The sequence below is a fragment of the Gasterosteus aculeatus genome, chromosome 21, assembly GCF_964276395.1.
Source record: "Gasterosteus aculeatus chromosome 21, fGasAcu3.hap1.1, whole genome shotgun sequence".
Lineage (NCBI taxonomy): Eukaryota > Metazoa > Chordata > Actinopteri > Perciformes > Gasterosteidae > Gasterosteus > Gasterosteus aculeatus.
The window spans coordinates 7015219-7032862 of record NC_135708.1 but is presented as its reverse complement, the minus strand read 5'-3'; the positions used below and the strand labels follow the sequence as shown (position 1 = coordinate 7032862).

At 46.1% G+C, this 17644-nt stretch overlaps 1 protein-coding gene across 2 annotated transcripts in view; it reads left to right on the top strand.

Moving 5' to 3' along the window:
• The first annotated feature begins 740 nt into the window (after window positions 1-740).
• Window positions 741-17644, top strand: part of LOC120812111 (uncharacterized) — a 70801-nt gene continuing 53897 nt past the window's right edge. The window contains exons 1-2 of one of the 2 annotated variants that reach the window (XM_040167942.2): window positions 741-855; window positions 16775-16963. In XM_040167942.2, the coding sequence (XP_040023876.2) occupies window positions 16777-16963 (187 nt within the window). In that variant the 5' untranslated portion in view covers window positions 741-855; window positions 16775-16776. The remainder of the gene's footprint in view (window positions 856-16774; window positions 16964-17644) is intronic. The other variant, XM_040167952.2, reaches the window with a different exon arrangement.

Sequence of the window (17644 nt, the reverse complement as noted above, 5' to 3'; positions counted from 1 at the left end):
CTCCGTATGCAGACTAACATGGAAGCGGGTCATGGAGGATATTTGCCATCTCTGCCACAAGGTGGAAGTCTAAACCTACATAACAAGGTGAAACATTTGGAGTTTTCGATTTGAAATAGGCGTGTACTCAAAGGTCATATATATATGGAATGTTGTTTCATTGTGACTGGCTATTATGGGGGGATTTTGTCGATGCAGAGAGGAAATTGGCATTTAATAGACATAGATTAAAATATTGCTCTTACATTTCTCGCGTATCATCCGCAATTAGTTCATCTCATTGTAAACATTTTGTGATTTGTCTTTAATCATTTGTGCTTCCAACTATGAGTGTTTTATTGGAAATATATAAAATAATAGGACCAAGTGGTAAAACTATTTATAACCTTCGACAATACAGGTGAATATACCCGTGTAGTCTCTAGTTTCTAACAGGAGTATCTGTATTTGCCATTCCAGTGATCCGGGCGGTGTAAGGGCGTCTTCCTGAGCCTCGGCCGTGTCCATAACCTCCCTCCATCGCCATTGGACGGGCAACGTCCCGTAAAAGGAGTCAAACTTCTTAATTGTATGCTCAAGTTGTCAGTCAAAAGTGCATTTATTGACGACGGAGGGTCGGCCCGGTGTTTCAAAGATGTGATTTGACAATGACGTCGTCACTCACAGTGTAGCCTAGGTTGCATTGGCTAACAAGGAAGTCAGTCAACGGCCTCACAATCTGATTGGAGCAGATATTTTCCGGGGCGGAGCATGTTAGTTTGCGGCGAGCGGAGAGCCACTTGGGTGGGCGGATCGCAGCGGTGACAGCGACGCTCTCGGATTCTCAACAAATTGTCCAAAAAAAGACAACTAACGGTGAGTCACGTTACAGACGAACATTGTGTTGTACTCAGGGTGCGTGGGGAGCCCGCGCTGTTTGCTGTTTGCGTGGAGCAAGAACGCCGGCCGCGGGACGGTCTTCGTAGCAGTGAAATGACGGTGATTTGGGAGGAGTGATCGACAGTGTAGTGGTGTAACGGTCCCTTCAGGTGCTCTTCGTAAACTCGTACTTTTGCGCATCAGTCAGCTGCACGCGCAGTACTAATATTCGTGGCCAGTTTGGAAGTTTCCAGCCAGAGGCAGTTGTCTTGAAACTTTCTCGAACGTCTCTTAGCTCGCCGCAACTATGATCTTCCAACCCCCCACGGCGACTACGAAGGTGGGTTGGTCACGTGTGACTGAATATGGTTCTCCCGATGTTCCCGCACCGCGCGGTGACGTTGCACCGTCAGAGCGGAAAGAGGAGCGAAGTTCCGCCAAGGAGCTTGACTCCGTCAGTACTGCGTCTGTCCATTCGTGCACTGCACGCGAGAAGTGACTGAACACCAACGTTGCTGGTGTCGTAAAGTGTACGAGGTACCGTAAACGAGCGAGGTTCGCTTAATGCTCCGTGCGTTGATCTCGTGCGCACCCGTACAACACAAAACACATTTGGATTTGAGAGTTTGCTTCACAGGCTGTGGTTGAAATCTAGACCCCTACGTGATGAACCAACTCTTATTTTGAATACAATAATAATAGTAATACAAATTTCATTTTTTAAAATACAACTGGGACTCAATTCATTGTTTTGATGTATTTTTTCCATACCTTTTAGCTGCATCTCATGGCCTTTATGTCTGCTCATTTATCATGGGGTATTATGATTGAGCGTGCAGTCAAAGCTGATAAGTTTGGTAGGCTGGAAAAAGGTCTACTTTGAATTAATTTGTTCAACCGAACTTCACATTATGCATTATATGAAAACTACGTTCCTCTTTTATGTGTTACACAAAACAAAAGTAGTTGTATTATTCATAAAACGATCCTTTCTTTTGGTATCCTGTTTTTGTGACCAGCCTTTGTCATTAACCATTAATTATTAAAATGGGACCCTATTGTTCACATCTGCACTGGAACATTATTACACATTATGCCACTGAAATCGATAATATAATAAGGAATCAGAGCAGAGAGGATTGTCTCCCACCCTCCCTGTCTCCCTCCTTCAATCCAGATTACTCTCCAATCCTCCCCCAGCCAGATTACTGAGCGGGGGAAAAAAAGAGGTGGAACAACTGATCTAAGGCCCTGAATTCATTATGGACCTGTTCCAATCGAGGCCCTGAATTGTCTCGTTGCTTTGTGGTAAGGCTGCTAAAGATATCCGGCAGGATTTGGCAGTTCTGGGATATGCTGACTTCAGCAGGCCAAGTTCATAATATAACAACTTTAATTGTGGTGTAATGGCCCCGTGTTTGTTGGTGTCTGGTGACCTTTGACGCGACATCATCACTCTCAATTGTTTGATACAGCTTCCCAGACGCTGCCTGCGTCTGCAGTCTTCTGTTCAAAGTTCTCTATGGTTGGAGGCAGTCGTGTTACTGTGGGTCCTAAATTAGAAGGCCGGACTCTTGTAAAGAGGACTCGCTACCGTGAAAAGGGTTTAACTTTAATAGAAATGCCACAGCAGGGCTCGTGCCACTGTGAGCAGATATTTCCATGGATGAAATTTGCCATTGAAAAACAGAAGAGGAACATCTGTCTTCATAAACGCGTTGGCCCAACCCGTCACTTTGTGCTGTGGTGCCAGTCTTCACCTTTTACCAGTGTTTAAATGGCCCGGCGGCTTCTCACCAACATCAAATACCACTCTCATTGTTTCTATTCAAGGACGCTGCAATGGAGTAATTCGACGAGGGGTGTCAAACTCATTTTAGGTTTGGGCCAGATAAATGAAAGAATAAAACGGCACATATCCTGCATCCTGTGTGTTGATCCCGTGGTAACGTTTGCTGCAGGTGGTAACTTGTATTTACAGTCATGAAAAATGTCATTCATGGTCTTATGATGAATGGTTTTACCACAGTGGCCAGTAGTTGGATGCTGAGGGAAATAATCTCAACATTTTATCTAATGGTACGGTGAAGGAATATATCTGCGTAACAACTGGATTGATCGTGTTGCATTGCAGTCGTTTAGCATTTAGAGGTTTGTATCCTGCCTTTGTACTCGAGCTTTTGGAGGAATTATTTTTGCTCTTTTTGGAATAGTATTCTGATTAAGTGAATAACCGTGCCGTGGCCCACAGCAGGAAACACAGAAGGTCGCCTTTCTTTTCGGGGAGTCTCAGGAGAAACTGAGAATACTTTTGAAAGTTCTTAATTATATGGGTTTTGATGGAGAGAAGATGATGGAGGTCACAAGAAAGGTCTTTTTCTTCTTCTTCTTTTTTTCTATACTGCAGTGCTTGCAATGGTAAACCAAATATTAAGGCTCTAAATGAATACAATATAAGTACATTTGTCACGTTCATTAAATAAAAATAAACTCATATTAAAGAAATGGAGATATAAGGAGGAAGAATTAATGGAAGACAAGGGTGACTGAATGAACGAATGAGGAGGAAAGGAATGGACCCAACTGAAGATACAGGTTCCTCGAGTTACTCGGCTGGAGAAAAAACAGAATTATTGTCAGCCCGTGGAATGTCTGTTGAGTGGAGCCGCGAGCCACTGAAAATAAATCGGCGCGTTCTTCTCCGTGTCTGCGCACCGTCACCGGGAGTCATCAATCATCCTGCAATGTGTCACAGGGGGCATTTGCAGCAACGCAACCTCATATGTTGAAGCTTATTTGGCAGCTGCCCAGGTCAAGGAGGAGTGAAAAGGCGGGGGTGAGACTGGGGGTGTACCCCCTCTTCCAGGCCGGCCGGCGGCTTCGTACCGGCCTCCGTCTAGGAATAAGGAAGTATTGGAAATCCATCATCCCTTTGCTCCTGCGCTGCCAAACATCGCTCTTGGCGAGGGCGCTTTAGTCCAGGACTTTACAGAACTGCTGGACCGCAGCTCCGACATGATCAAGACCGTAGCATCAGTGGATGTAATCAGCAAGGCCTCCTGCAGCGAACAGCTTGTCCCGCGGCGGTCGATGCTCCACGCGGCTGTAAATGGCTCCAGTACAGCCGGTAATGCGTTCCCATTAGCATCCAACCCGCTTACTGTAAAATCAATGTGGCTCATTATAGCGCGGAGCTTTAAATTCCCTGTAACCACGTCGGCTGTTTGGTGTTCGAGCATCAGCTGAGCTTGAATGTGCCATCATCCGTCTTTCCTTTACCGGCGTCAGGAGCGTGTAATTGATGACGCCGTCACGTCCAGCCGACTCTGGCTGACGCTGGCAGGCGAAGCACGCTCGCGTCCTGGGGAGTGGCCGGACGTAGAACGCCAGGTCCTGTCAGGTTTGAGCTCGCGCTGCTCAGCCTCATATGATTTGTTTTCTTTTAATACGGTCCGGGTTTGTTTAGGGATTTAGCAAACAAGGGAATGGAGGTATTCATTATTTCTAAATTTGAGATGATTTGATCCTCTTCCCGACTCGAGGTTGGCCTCCAAGGTTTTCCATCAGTTATTTAGTGAGGATTTTTCAGTCAATATGTTGCACAGCTCTGATTGCTAAGAGCACGCAAAGCCTTCTGGGACTGCAGCTAGTGATCCTTTTTTTTTTTCCAATAATCAATCCCTTGTCTGGTCTGTGGCTATTCTGATTTCCCAGAGGGGCTGATAACGGACCGTACAACACGTCTACCAAGGTTTCCTCTGTTTTAGCTCTGTTTACCCAAAAGTTCGGTCCTGTTAAGACGGCGATCTATTGGTCAGAGGAGCACTGGGGTGTGTCGGCGTTCAGCAAAGACCAACCAGACGAGGCCCGTTCTCTTCCCTGCTGGCGAGCGAGTCCACACATCCCGGCGGCTCCTTTGGAACTGAGCAACACAATCTGACCCCTAAACATCTAATCAACTGCCTGAGCAGTACTTTGTCAGGGTGAAAGTTGAGCAACGAACCCCCCACAGATGCTCCGAAATGTGGAGTGGAGTTATTTTCTACATTGATTTGTCACACACACACACACACACAGGCGTGTTTGTAAATGTGTAATATGTGTGTGTTGGTGGGGAGAACGGGGTCATACCGTGCGACATACCGTGACAACGGCGGATTGAGTGAATGGAATGATGGAGGGATGAGTGGCGGAGGGGAAGAACGGGATGGTACAGAGCGAGCCGGTCGCGGTAATCCTCGCAGCAGCAGCTGGAGCGACGTGTCAGCAGCCCGGCTTTGCTGCTGCTGCGCTTTATACAGCAGGGTGTATCGATGGGGGGGGGGGGGGGGGTCGGTGGTTGAGAGGTGTGTGTCCAGTGTTTGTCAGGCGGGTGTGTTGGGCAGTGTTGCCACATTTGTACTGACCGTATATTTTTTAGTCATGTTATGGTTTCAGTGCTTTCATTTTGAAAGGTCTTCTTGGTTCTGGTTGAATGAGAAATGAATCCTCGGGTGTTTTAGTTTGGGGTGATGACAACAGGTGTAACCCCCCCAGCCACAGAGGGCGGTGTCATATGTCAATGAAGACACCAAACATAGCACCAGATGGCTCATTCAGCACACACACACTGTTGGATAAACACATTTCAAATCCTTCCCAAAAAAGAGCCCAGTCACTTTTACTACTCACTCTTCCTCCCTGTAGGATCAGTCGAGTTGATTCATTAAGTAAAATCTGTTAATTCAGATGACCACATGGTCATTACTGCTTATTATCCCTGTGTTTATGTGTATATGTTATTTCTTATTAAAAGTAGGGATTTACATTATATGTCTTTTAGCTGATGCTTCTATCCAAAGCGACTTAGAATTCAATTTTAACGCACGGTTATACATTTTGTCTGGGGAGCAGTAAGGCGTTTGGTGTCTTGCTCAGCTTTGACACGAGACATGGAGCAGCCAGGATTTGAACCGCCAACCTTGCGGCTTGAGGCGCATCCTCTCTACTTCATGGGCCGCCGTCGCCCCAGGAATTAATTTGAAAAGGGACGGAACCCAAATATCTGTGTAGAAGCGGTTAGTAGTTAGGAATTTGGGGAATTTGAGGTTCATATAGATTTAGCTATAGTGTTAGCAGACCAGGCTGGTGTGTGTGTGTGTGTGTGTGTGTGTGTGTGTGTGTGTGTGTGTGTGTGTGTGTGTGTGTGTGTGTGTGTGTGTGTGTGTGTGTGTGTGTGTGTGTGTGTGTGTGTGTGTGTGTGTGAATGCATGCGTGCGTGCGTGCGCAAATGCATACTGACAAGGCCTAGCCCTGGATGAGTGTGTGTCCACTACCTGTGTGTGATAGTTTGTTTTGGGAGTTTGACCTCTTTGTGTGTGTGTGTGTGTGTGTTTATTCTGCTTTGCATTCCATTGCGATGTGTTCAGCCTCACTTTGCAACAATAGGCCGTGTGTGTGTGTGTGTGTGTGTGTGTGTGTGTGTGTGTGGGCGCGACACCAGTGTGACAGAGGATTCATTCAGCTGCTGTAGGGTGGGGGGGGCCACGCATCTCTACCTGTCTGTCTCTCCCTCTGTCGGTCTCATTGCTCACTAACTGGCACACTAATGGGCTGCAACAAGTGTTGAATCATACTAACTGGACCTGAGAGCCCCAAATCAACTCTGGCTCACACACACACACACACACACACACACAGTAAAACACTGGCTCTTTCACTCAACCTCAAACCGGCCCTCTGTGAGCTCCTAAAGGGCACTGTTTGTATGTTAGAGCAGCAGCAGACACACACACACACACACATGTGAAACTACACAATTTAGAGAAGTTTTAGTGCAAGAAATTACATTTCAACTATATGCATTTGCTACTTCCTGAAAGTAATTTGAAGAATTGAAAGTGTTTGTCAAGTTAGTCAGCGCCGAGATGCTCCTACTGTCATCACTGACGTTCTGCCCTCATGCTGCACCAATTGAGAGAAGAAGTCATTCAAAAGTTAGTTATTTACTATTTACTCGAAGCGAGCTGTCAAAACATGAATTCAGACTTTACAAATCAGCATCAGTTATCAGCATAGTCTGTTTTTGTCTGTTCATGCCAATTAAATCCCAGCAAAATGTCTTTATTTGGGGTCCTACAACTGTTATAGACCATCTGACGTGTGGCCTGGTTGATAAAGTGAATCCATCTTGAATAAATCCATATCAACGCTTCTAGAGGATTTATTTTGTCTCATGTGTTGTTTTGCTTCTTTTCTCATCCTTCACTCTCTCTACGTCCTCACCCACGCGTCTCTCCTCTCCCCCGGCTACTCCCTTCCTCCCTAACACCATCCGTTTCCTCCCATCGGAGGATCAATAGAGCCATCCTCTCCTCCACCACGTGGCAGCCAGCGACATATTTGGATTTCACATCGCTGCTGATTAGGAATTCCTAAAACTGATTAGGAAGAAAACCCTTGAGATTTAAAAACAGGCTTTCCATCTGAAATGGCAGTTGTAATTGCAAATTGAAGCTTGTTCTGGTTTAATGACTACAGAAATGCACTGTGTACTTTTCTCACACACACACACACACACACACACACACACACACACACACATGGTTACAGCAAATATTGTGAGTGCTTCCGAACGTTAGAGGGAAAAGCCCTTCCAGACGGAGACAGCCTCTGCAATATTAATCTGCACACGGCATGCATTATGTACTACGCGTGGGATGTCATGCATAAGAATGTGCTATTACATAAAGTAAAGTGGAAATGATGGGTTCCACTTGTCTAAGTGTGCGTTTGCATTGTGATATGTGTGGCCCCATCATGAACACTTACTAAGCACGTGTTCCTAATATCTGAGAGGGAACACAGTGCAGCGTCAGCAAATAATCTAAACTTTTCATTTGATACGCGACCCTGGTGGACTCATCAAGTATCATCAATGCGCGCAGTGACTCACACGTCTAAAACCCTGCAGTAATTACAAATTTAAAAGCTTTTGAGTCTCTTTTAAAAATCCGTTTGCTAACAAGCGGCTAAATGAGACTACAGTGGTTGTCAGGCACATTAAGCTTCATTGTTAACGTAGGGCTAGCGTCGTCTTCAGAAGACGTTTGTCCTCAGCGCTTAGTCTTGTTCTATTATTAGCGTGCTGCCGAGACGATGCTGAATTCTGGGTTGACCTAAACAAGTACGTCTCCCCTGCCGCCCTCTGTGGATTCCAAACGGGGAGCGACACCGCATCCACGTGCGGTGTCCCTCTACTCGCCTTTTAGACGCTGGTTTGCTCCCAGACGCCAGATCCTACCTTTCCCAATATGCAATTCAAACACAGTTTTCTTTGATGCAATGAGCACTACCTCGTTGGATGAGTCCTCTTTGACAGTAACTGTCACTGGCGGACTAATGTCTCACATTTAAAGTGCAAGTACACGCAACAGAGACACATTCAGCCTTCATGTGTGCTTAGAGCACATTGACTTAACATGCACCTGTACAGTCATTGTCCTGAGACCAATTACATATCTCTCACTCACTCACTCACTCACTCACTCACAATGCCCGTGGGGCATTGTCTTTTTCTCTGAAATCTCCAATGGTGAATTTACTATAAGTGTCTTGCATAAACAAATAGCGTGAGGTTACACATAAACCTGTTAGTCACTAATTGGAGGGTTGAACTGTAATGAGAGAAGCGTGTGCTACTTTTGTTTTGTCAATGTGCAGCTACCATCTCTGAGTGCATCCTGTGTGTGTGTGTGTGTGTGTGTGTGTGTGTGTGTGTGTGTGTGTGTGTGTGTCTCAGGGTGTGTTGACAAAGCCCTGTCATTGTTTTGGGGCTGGGTGAAGTAACCTGTATGGCCCGCTAGGAATGTCAGCGATCGCATCTCTGTGAGATTAGTACGATGGCAGCTGTATCTGGGACACACACACACACACACACACACAAGTGCAATATGCAAAATATTCAAATTGATGAGGCCTTGGTCTCCTCCTCCTCTGTAATAAAAAGTTGTCAGTCAAACTAAACAAGCAATATGAAGATAAAACAAACACTTTTTTAAAGTTTGGTGAAACAAAACTTTAAGTTAAATAACCTTTCATTTAGAAATGTGTGGAGCAAACTGCGTAGTGTAAATAAATGGTGGAATGATATCCGGCTGCTCACCAGAAGGTGTGCAAAGAGTTTCTTTTGATAATAGGACTCCTCCACATGCTTTACAGGGTGTGAACAGGGATCAGATAACGTTGCCCCGCCCTGCCCCTCTTCTGCTTTCGTGTAAACTAACTGCGAGGTGGGGGGGCATGTTGAGTGTGTTTGTGTGCATGTGAGTGTGAGTGTTGACCCTTTGCATAGAAGTGTCTCTCTCTCTCTCTCTCTCTCTCTCTCACACACGTGGACTGAGGCACTTAAGCCTAGTTTATGGTTTTTCAGAGAGACTCAGACCCCGTGCAGACGGACTCTAGTTTGTCTGAACCCGGGTTCATTTTTCACACCTACCCACTTTTTAAATCGCGTACACATGAACCCAGTGAATCCGATTGACTCCGCTGTAGTAGATCCCCCACGCCTGTTGGTGGCGCTTTAAGGTGCTACAGACAACTGAAGAAGAAGACAGGAGCATGCGTATAAGACATGCGCGGCGTATACAAACGAAAACTCCACAGAAGAAGAAGACGACAACGACAGGGTTGGATTGCATGCAATCTCGTGATGCAATCCGATTAGGTATGCGGATAGCGAGCAGACGAACACCAACAGCAATTGGATTTCGAGTTTACTCACTTTGGACCCCCGATTCGAGGGAGTGAGGATACAGTGCGTTCGTCTGCACGATAGGGCTATCCGGAGACGGGGTTCACCGGGTTGAGACAAACTAGAGTCCCTCTGCACGGGGTCTCAAGGAAACGCAGACGCAAGAGTCCCTTGCGTACCTTTTCACACCTCCTTGTGTGTGTCTACACATTTTTCTAGGCTTGCGTCAAAAGCTACGCAAGCCTCCTGCAGCCCACAAGGCTGCGATTGGTCTGCTAACTACATCCTTTATGGAGTCTCACATTTCCGTTTTCATAGCACAATACCACCATTATTAAAACAAAGATTTTTACGAGATAATGAATCAGATTGAAGAACTTTTGTTGGAAGAAATGTGTAAATATGACCGCTTCTACAAGCCGTCATTGGCGGATGGCCTCTGATTCATGGAGGGAGATCTCTGCAAACGCCGGTTGGTCGTTCAAGGGGAACAAAGTTGTGAAGGAAAATACGGGACAAATGTGTCCTTGATAAAAAGCAGCAGTGTCGATGCACGGGGCAATAAAGTGTATGATAAATAAATAAACACACCAACGACTTCCACACACAAAGACGTGACCCTGTAGGTCGTATTTCACAAAACACGTTACTCCACCTGTTGTTGTTGTTGTTCTGGCGGTGAATTGCTCTGCAACACACGCAAGACTTTTAGAACCATGAATTGAAACGAGTGCGTCGACGCAGCCTTTAGGCAGCAGATCTCCACCAGGTGAGTGTATTTACTGGGCCTGTCGCGATACGCAATATATTGAATCATCGCACAATATAGGAAAATGAGTGATCATTTTTGGTTGTGAGATATTCATTTTACATATAAATGAACGTCACCAATATTTTAGTCGATCGCGCTGTCCTCTTGTCTGCTTCCATTGTCGGGGGCGGGGCTTAGGCAGCACCTCCACTGTACTACCATGTACGACAAAGACACACACCAGAGACTCTGCTGTGAGTCCTCCAACTACTCATTTTTCTGATGGGATTTTATTGCCCAGCACAGCTTCTTTGGGAGCTACCTATAGCATGACATCCATGTTGGGCTTTATTAATGCATGAGTAGTTCTGTGAGTTATTGATTTAAGGCCTCTGTTTTCTGTATGACTTAATGTGATTATGAACACCAACACATTATCTCATTTAGTAGCTTTTTAAAAAACTTTTTATTTGGCATTTTTAACACAAAAGAGCAACCCTCGACATTTTAAATAAAATAAATAGTAAAGGATGACAGTTATAGCCTATAAGTATCAATAGTTTATAGCGATAATCTTTACATAAATGCACAATCACACGGACAAATGCTTATACACAAGCATCGTCATCCACATACACACCCGCACCACATGCCCCATGTATGTACCTTTACACATACACTTCACAAGGAGCATAGAAGGGGAGGACTAAACACCTAGATTAAGTACAATTAATTAGGTAATCAACTCATTTATTTGCAAGTTGGCTAAGCAATCATATTCCTACTTGTAGCTTAGTTTTGTTACCGTAACCCCCCTCAGTTGCTCGAGCATGGAGGTATAATGTAACGCAGCTCCATCTTCTTGTAAAGGCATCTGTTTTCATTCATAGATCTGCAGTCATTTTTCCATTGTGTGAACCTGTCATAGTCTCTGTCTCCACTGACTTATTGCTGGTGCCTTTGTATTATTCCACTTCACCATTATCTTTTCGTTGTCCCCTAAATCTCCTGGTACAGATAAATATCAGTGGATCAAAGGCTACCTCCACTCTGACGCTTTTCTCCATTTCTGCTTTGATATTTTTACAAAACCCTTAACTACTGGATGCGTGTGATCTCCTTTTTTTTACACATTTTCTCCAACATAATGAAGCCGGGGGATCCTTTACATATGAAGAGGTGTATTGAAATATCTGATTTAAAATTTCCAGCTCAAACTATGTGGTAGTTGTTTTCAGTTGGTAATGTTTCTCTGCAATGCATAAAAAAAGAGTTCTATTACATAAGGTTTTTTTTTTTTTACTTACTGTTTGTCTTTTTGTTTGTAATATGTTAAGGTACCTATACAAGTCATGTGTGTGTATATGTATGTGTGTGTATATATACACATGTATATCTTTCAGCTGGGAGAATCTCTCATTCAGTATTGTAATCTGATACCAAACACTTTTACTTCCTCCAAAGACAGATCCAGAAAATCCGGTGTAAATACTTTAAATAAGGTTAGTGTCAGGGCGCTGTTCATCCAACTGGGGGAGACAAAAGGCTGGTGTGTGTGTGTGTGTGTGTGTGTGTGCTCTGGCTAAAGGTCCCCTGTCAGCTGTCTCTGTAGATCAGCTGTAACAAAAAACAGAAGTGCGCCTTCAGAAAAGAACAACAGGAAATGATCTCAAACACACACGCACTCACTAAATAGTCGTCCTCGGGGTCAAAGAGGACATGCATACAGTCGTCTTCCACATTCATATTTAAAGATAGATCCTGGATCTGTAGAAGCCAGTCTGCATAATGGAGGAATAAGAGAAGTGTTCGTGCAGCAGTATGTGCCAGCTCTCATTCTCTCACACACACACACACACACACGCGCACACGCTGGCATGGTAACGGAGTAAGCTGAGCAGTTGGAGGAAGTGTCCCGCCTCTCTTAGAAAGTGACATCAGAAGCCAGCTTTCCTGAACACTTTTTTGCCCATGATTGTTGATGTCTAATGAAAATAATCAATACACACGACACACCTAATAACACCAGAGCCAGTGCCTCGTCCTTTGTCTATCCTTTGTATAGCTTTATTTAACGTCCCATTATCTGCATTCACAGATAATATGTAGGATAATAGTGCAGCTGTAAAAATAAATCCATCTTCCGACAAATGAGATCATCTTTTCTTTGCTAGTTATTTATACTACAGGCATAATTCTGACGTATCTCCAATAAAATAGTCGACACGCTGAACTCAACGGTTGGCTTCCTAAAATGATGAGATCATTTAGATGAGTCCCAAGTGTGTTCAGAGTGACTGTTCTTATCGTAGGTTCATTTACCATTTATGATTTTCTTATCTGACAGGCAAAGTGTTTCTCGTGAGGTCCCTGAAGCTAGCGCTCATAAACTGAGGAGTCCGTATGTATGGTTCTTATTTTGAATGTGGAATTGAGAATCCAGGATTTAAACTGGTATTTGGTATTGTTCTTCTCTTCATGTCTGAGACGTTGGCCGTTGGCTGGAGTGGTCCTGGCTCGCAGGCACAGGGGGCGTAGATATGCCAGCAGCCGGAGCGTGGCGGTGCGAGTCCCGGCCAGGCCCATGAGCTCCACGTCAGAAGGTGTAACGAAGGTTAATGATTCACAAATGGTAAAAGAGTTTAGCTCCAAGTGAGGCTTTTCTTTTCGCTGTGTAAAAAAGGCCGTGCAGCACTCACTGTTCAAGTGAAAAGCAACAGGCCCGCCGCGCCTGCTGATCCCCCCCCCCTCACCTCGATACAGGCCGGCTGTGGCATTGTGCCGGCGTACACCCCCCCGAGCAAATACTGCACCTTTTATGCTAAACTGTACCTACGCCATTTGATAAATGAGCGTTTTGTAAGTTTGTATATTGAGATTGATTTAACTCCTGCGTATTAATATGAGTAATAAATGCCACTAAATCAAAAAACATTACTCTTCTGGCTGAAAGGGCCAACAGAGAGGCCATCACGCCCGCAAACACACATGACTAACCCCCCTCCCCACACACACACACGCACACACACACAGACTCAACACAATAGCATCGGCCTCCTCTCTGGATTTCCTTCCTTTGTTGAATCCAGATTATTTCCAAGTGGCCAAACCCAACTCGGAAAACAGGAGCTCTGCTCAAACTACGGCAGCTCGCCAAACTGGTGACTGACTGAGTGGAGAACATGGTCCTTCCACCGGTTCAATCCCAGCTCTGCTTGTCCGCATGTTGGTGTGTCCTCGGGCCAGACACTCAACCCAGTGACTGCGGTGCGTGCATTTAGCTACTGATGGGCTAGTGGGTGGATGATGTCATGTGGCGTAAACAAACTTTGCGTGGTCTGGAGACGAGAAAAGAAACAACCCATTTGCCATTTGAAATGAAGACCTCGCTGTAGGAACAAACTGACGGGTCTCCGCTGTGTTTGGAACCGGGTCAGCTGCTGGACCGGGTGGCATGAATCACCTCCTCTGCAGCTGGCGCAGCGTGTGCTAAACACACACAGATGAAGTGGGGTTAAATATGGAAATGGGGTCAGTGTTTCTGACCATCGTGGCTTTGTGGTTGGAGGCAGCAGGCGGCACACCCTGGTCCCACCACCGGGGGCCCACTTAGCCTGCTGAGACCCCAGCAGTGTATTTACGTGCCTGCCTCAGAAACACCCTATTGCTTCGAGTGACCGGCTGGTTGATTGTGTCTGTGGCGGCAGAACGCGTCATGTGTGTGCATATCGCTCATGGCCGGTGCTATTTCCTGCTGACAAACTGGAGCAAAGGACTGAATATTAAAGGAAACGAAGGCTTCATTCGGTTGTTAATGAGGTTTTTTACTTTCCGTCTGTTCAAGTCACTCTTTTTGAAATAAGGAGTTCTACAGCTTCCCGCAGTTGGGGACCTATAGTTTTAAAATAATGATAATAAGATGGTGGGTCGCCATCACACCGATCATAAACGAGCTGCATCAATGTTGAGCACTTTTAAAATGTAAGGGCAACAAAAACTCCTTAATCAATGTGTTTCCTCCGCTCTACGAAACACCCTGAACACGTTGAGTTAACAAAAAATCAAATTAGATTTCTCAGCTTGATACACAGAGCGACATGTCGACTGTAGCCACCATGATCTGACCGGAGAACAGCAGGAGGCATTTTAGTGGTTATTAACAACAATGATAATTCATTCATTTAAACTGCTTTCTCATCATTTAGATGGACTTTACTAGGGCGGCTTTGGGGTGAAGGGCCTTGCCCGAGGACACCATGGGGATCAGACTGTGGTTCACCACTCCAGCCCCTATTAAATAACAAATCGTAGATATGGGTCAAGCTATCGCTCAGTAGGTGGTTGCCTAGCAACGTTTGGAAGATAAAAGACACAAACACTGTTTAGCCCAGGTGAGACGCTCCCCTTCCATTTGTCATTGATACTGTGGCGAGAGTATCAGGGCTGTATCACGGGATCATCTGAGACCTGGATCAGTCCTTCAAGAGGGGGGTCAGGTCAGGTCAGTCTTTACTGTGGACTCGTGCAGTTTGAAGAAGGAGAAAGCATCCTTTATGAATCCCAGTGGGGAACATGTTCTCTGCATGTAAATCGTACCACGCAGAGGGAGCAGTTAGGAGTTGGGTGTCTTGCACAGGGACACTTCGACACGGGACATGGAGCAGCCGGGGTTCGAACCATTAACCCTGCCCTGACAGGCGCCACAGTCACCCAAAAGTTGATAGAGTAGATAGTAGAATGTGGTGTTGTCCTGTGGTAGTGAGCAGATACTCCAGAAGAGGGGGGGGGGGGGGGGGCATGGAGTCGTATTTGACGGTTCATGGAAACTGCCTGATCTCAGACAAAAAGAGAAGGGCTCTTCTTGCAGGGCAGAGGGTTCCTCCTCAGGCGACGACACGGGAAAGGTACAGACGGGGCTGAGCAGAGGGAGGACGGGTGCTGCTGGCGCCCAACATGATCTGAAATCCTAGTTAGAAGATGACGCGGCATGACTCATCAAACTCCCTGCTGGCTGTCGGTCAACTCCCAGACGACCTGATGCCCGCTCTGTGTGTGTGTGTGTGTGTGTGTGTGTGTGTGTGTGTGTGTGTGTGTGTGTGTGTGTGTGTGTGTGTGTGCATATTGCACCAAGTCTTGCACAGAGCAAAAACCCTGATGTAACTGTGCCTCATTGTGGTGGTAAGCAGCATTACACATGGGTTCTTCACACCACAGGGATCAGACATTGCATAATTTCGACTTTCTATCCCCTTTCTTTAGTGCGGAAATGGGCTTCTATAGTTGTGTGGATGCATCACTCCAGCCAATCCAAAGACGGGGTTTGTAACCAATCAGATGTACAGAGTATGGTGACTGGCTCCGCCCCCTTACTGTCAAAAAGAAAAACAGCGAGCGCGTAGAAAACACCTTCGAGCGCGAGCAGAGACTAACCTAGCGAGCGAGGAAGTTCACGCTCCGCGAGCGAGCAAATATCTCGCGCGAGATGGAGATTTGCAAATGTTTGATTTACGCGCGCGCATCAACCTGATTTACGCTCTCGAAATTTGACAGTGATTTGCCACTATAGCCATGCCACCATTTGGCTCCAGGTCTCGCAGTAGACTAGTGAACATCAGATTTCCCTGTAAAGATGTAGTCATTCTGTTTGTGTTGCCTGTCGGATTCAAGACTTCCCAGGCGCTGTGATGCAATGAGCTGAAATCATGTTTTTTAATTTTTGGGGATCAAAACATTTTTTTCACAGTCTCATTTCCTTTAACCCCTTATCTTCAATCCCATGTCTCTTTTTCAACGTCTTCCTCCTTGGCTCAGCTCTGAGCTGCATGTCCTCCCCCTCCCTCCCAAAGCCATAAACCTCGGGGAAACATAGTTATACATTCACATTCCTTATCTCCAGATAGCGGTGGCTTCGGGGGAGATCACGGTAATGGATAATCTGCCATACTACATACAGTGTAATATTTTTGTCCTACATTTATGACTGAAAGCTCAATAAACTTACATGTTTGAGGGGAGAGTTTTGTAAAACCTGCTTATTACCGACTCCTTGCCGTCGTTCACTGCGGCAGAAGGGTCTGCAAGGGATCTACAACTGCACCAGAAGCAAAAGGCATTTCAGCCGCACGCAAACCGACACCCCTCAGGAAGGTAGAGAGATGATGTAGTGAGATTCAACTCTTCTTCGTGTGGGAAGGAGAGGCAGACACACTGTGGTAACTACCGTTTGGGTGGAAAAGGTCATTTTTTTTATCATGCAGAATCATTTGATCCTTTTTTGTAGCATATCGTGTTCCCAGTGTTGTGGGAGGGATCCCGGAGGAGTTGAGGTCTCTGCAGCGTGGGAGGGAACGATCCAACGGTTGTTTGAGGAACAAGTGCTTTGTCCTGTGCGTGATCGCACGCTCACTGTCCTCTCCGTCTGTGCTTGTCTGCAGTCATGGCGGAGTTAGACCTGAGTCTGAGCGACGCGCTGACGGACAGCGCTCCCCAGCCGGGCCCAGAGGACCGGGTGGAGAAGGACTTCGTGGCCGAGCTGGAGGCGGAGCCCTTCGACGACCAGGTCGGGGAGACCGTGGGGAAGACGAACTACGTGCCACTGCTGGACAACGACGACACCAGGGCAGGTGAGACCGACATGGTGGAGCCCAGGGGAGAAAGGGATTTGTTTCTGTAAAGGTCTCCCGGGTCCAAATCCATCATTCCATCTCAACTTAAAATGATAATTAAACGTCCGTGCATCCCGCCACACATCCCATGATACCACACATCGCGTTCACCCACGCATCCGATTCCCAAACTGTGTAATGTAACACCAACGGAGGGATCGCTTCGGCGGAGCCCGACACACTGGTTGTTGTTTCTGCCGAGGTGCCATTGAGCCTAAGGGGCAGCCAACAGACAACAGCTGTGTCCCACTGGCTAGCTAATGGCTTCTTCAATGCTGCGCGCTCATACAGCCGGTACTGGTTGATGCCAATTAGGACTTGTCCCTCCGAAGGATGACTGCGTTACCATAACAACATACAGTAGATGGGCTGACTTATTGGCAGTAAGTCAAACCAGTTTGTTTTGGTCAAATATGCAGAAAGGCATCATGATTCTAAGCATCTGGGGACTCTGATTGGGAGAGGTTATAGAAAATATTTACATAGATATACATCATGTAAGCATTAAAGAGAGGCACACACTGCTATTCCATAGGAGTGTGTGTCAGCAGATCGACGGATCAAACACACAGCTGAGTGAACACAAACATAAAATGAAGTGACAGCAAGCCGGGGCTGACTCTGCTTTCGGGCCCGACA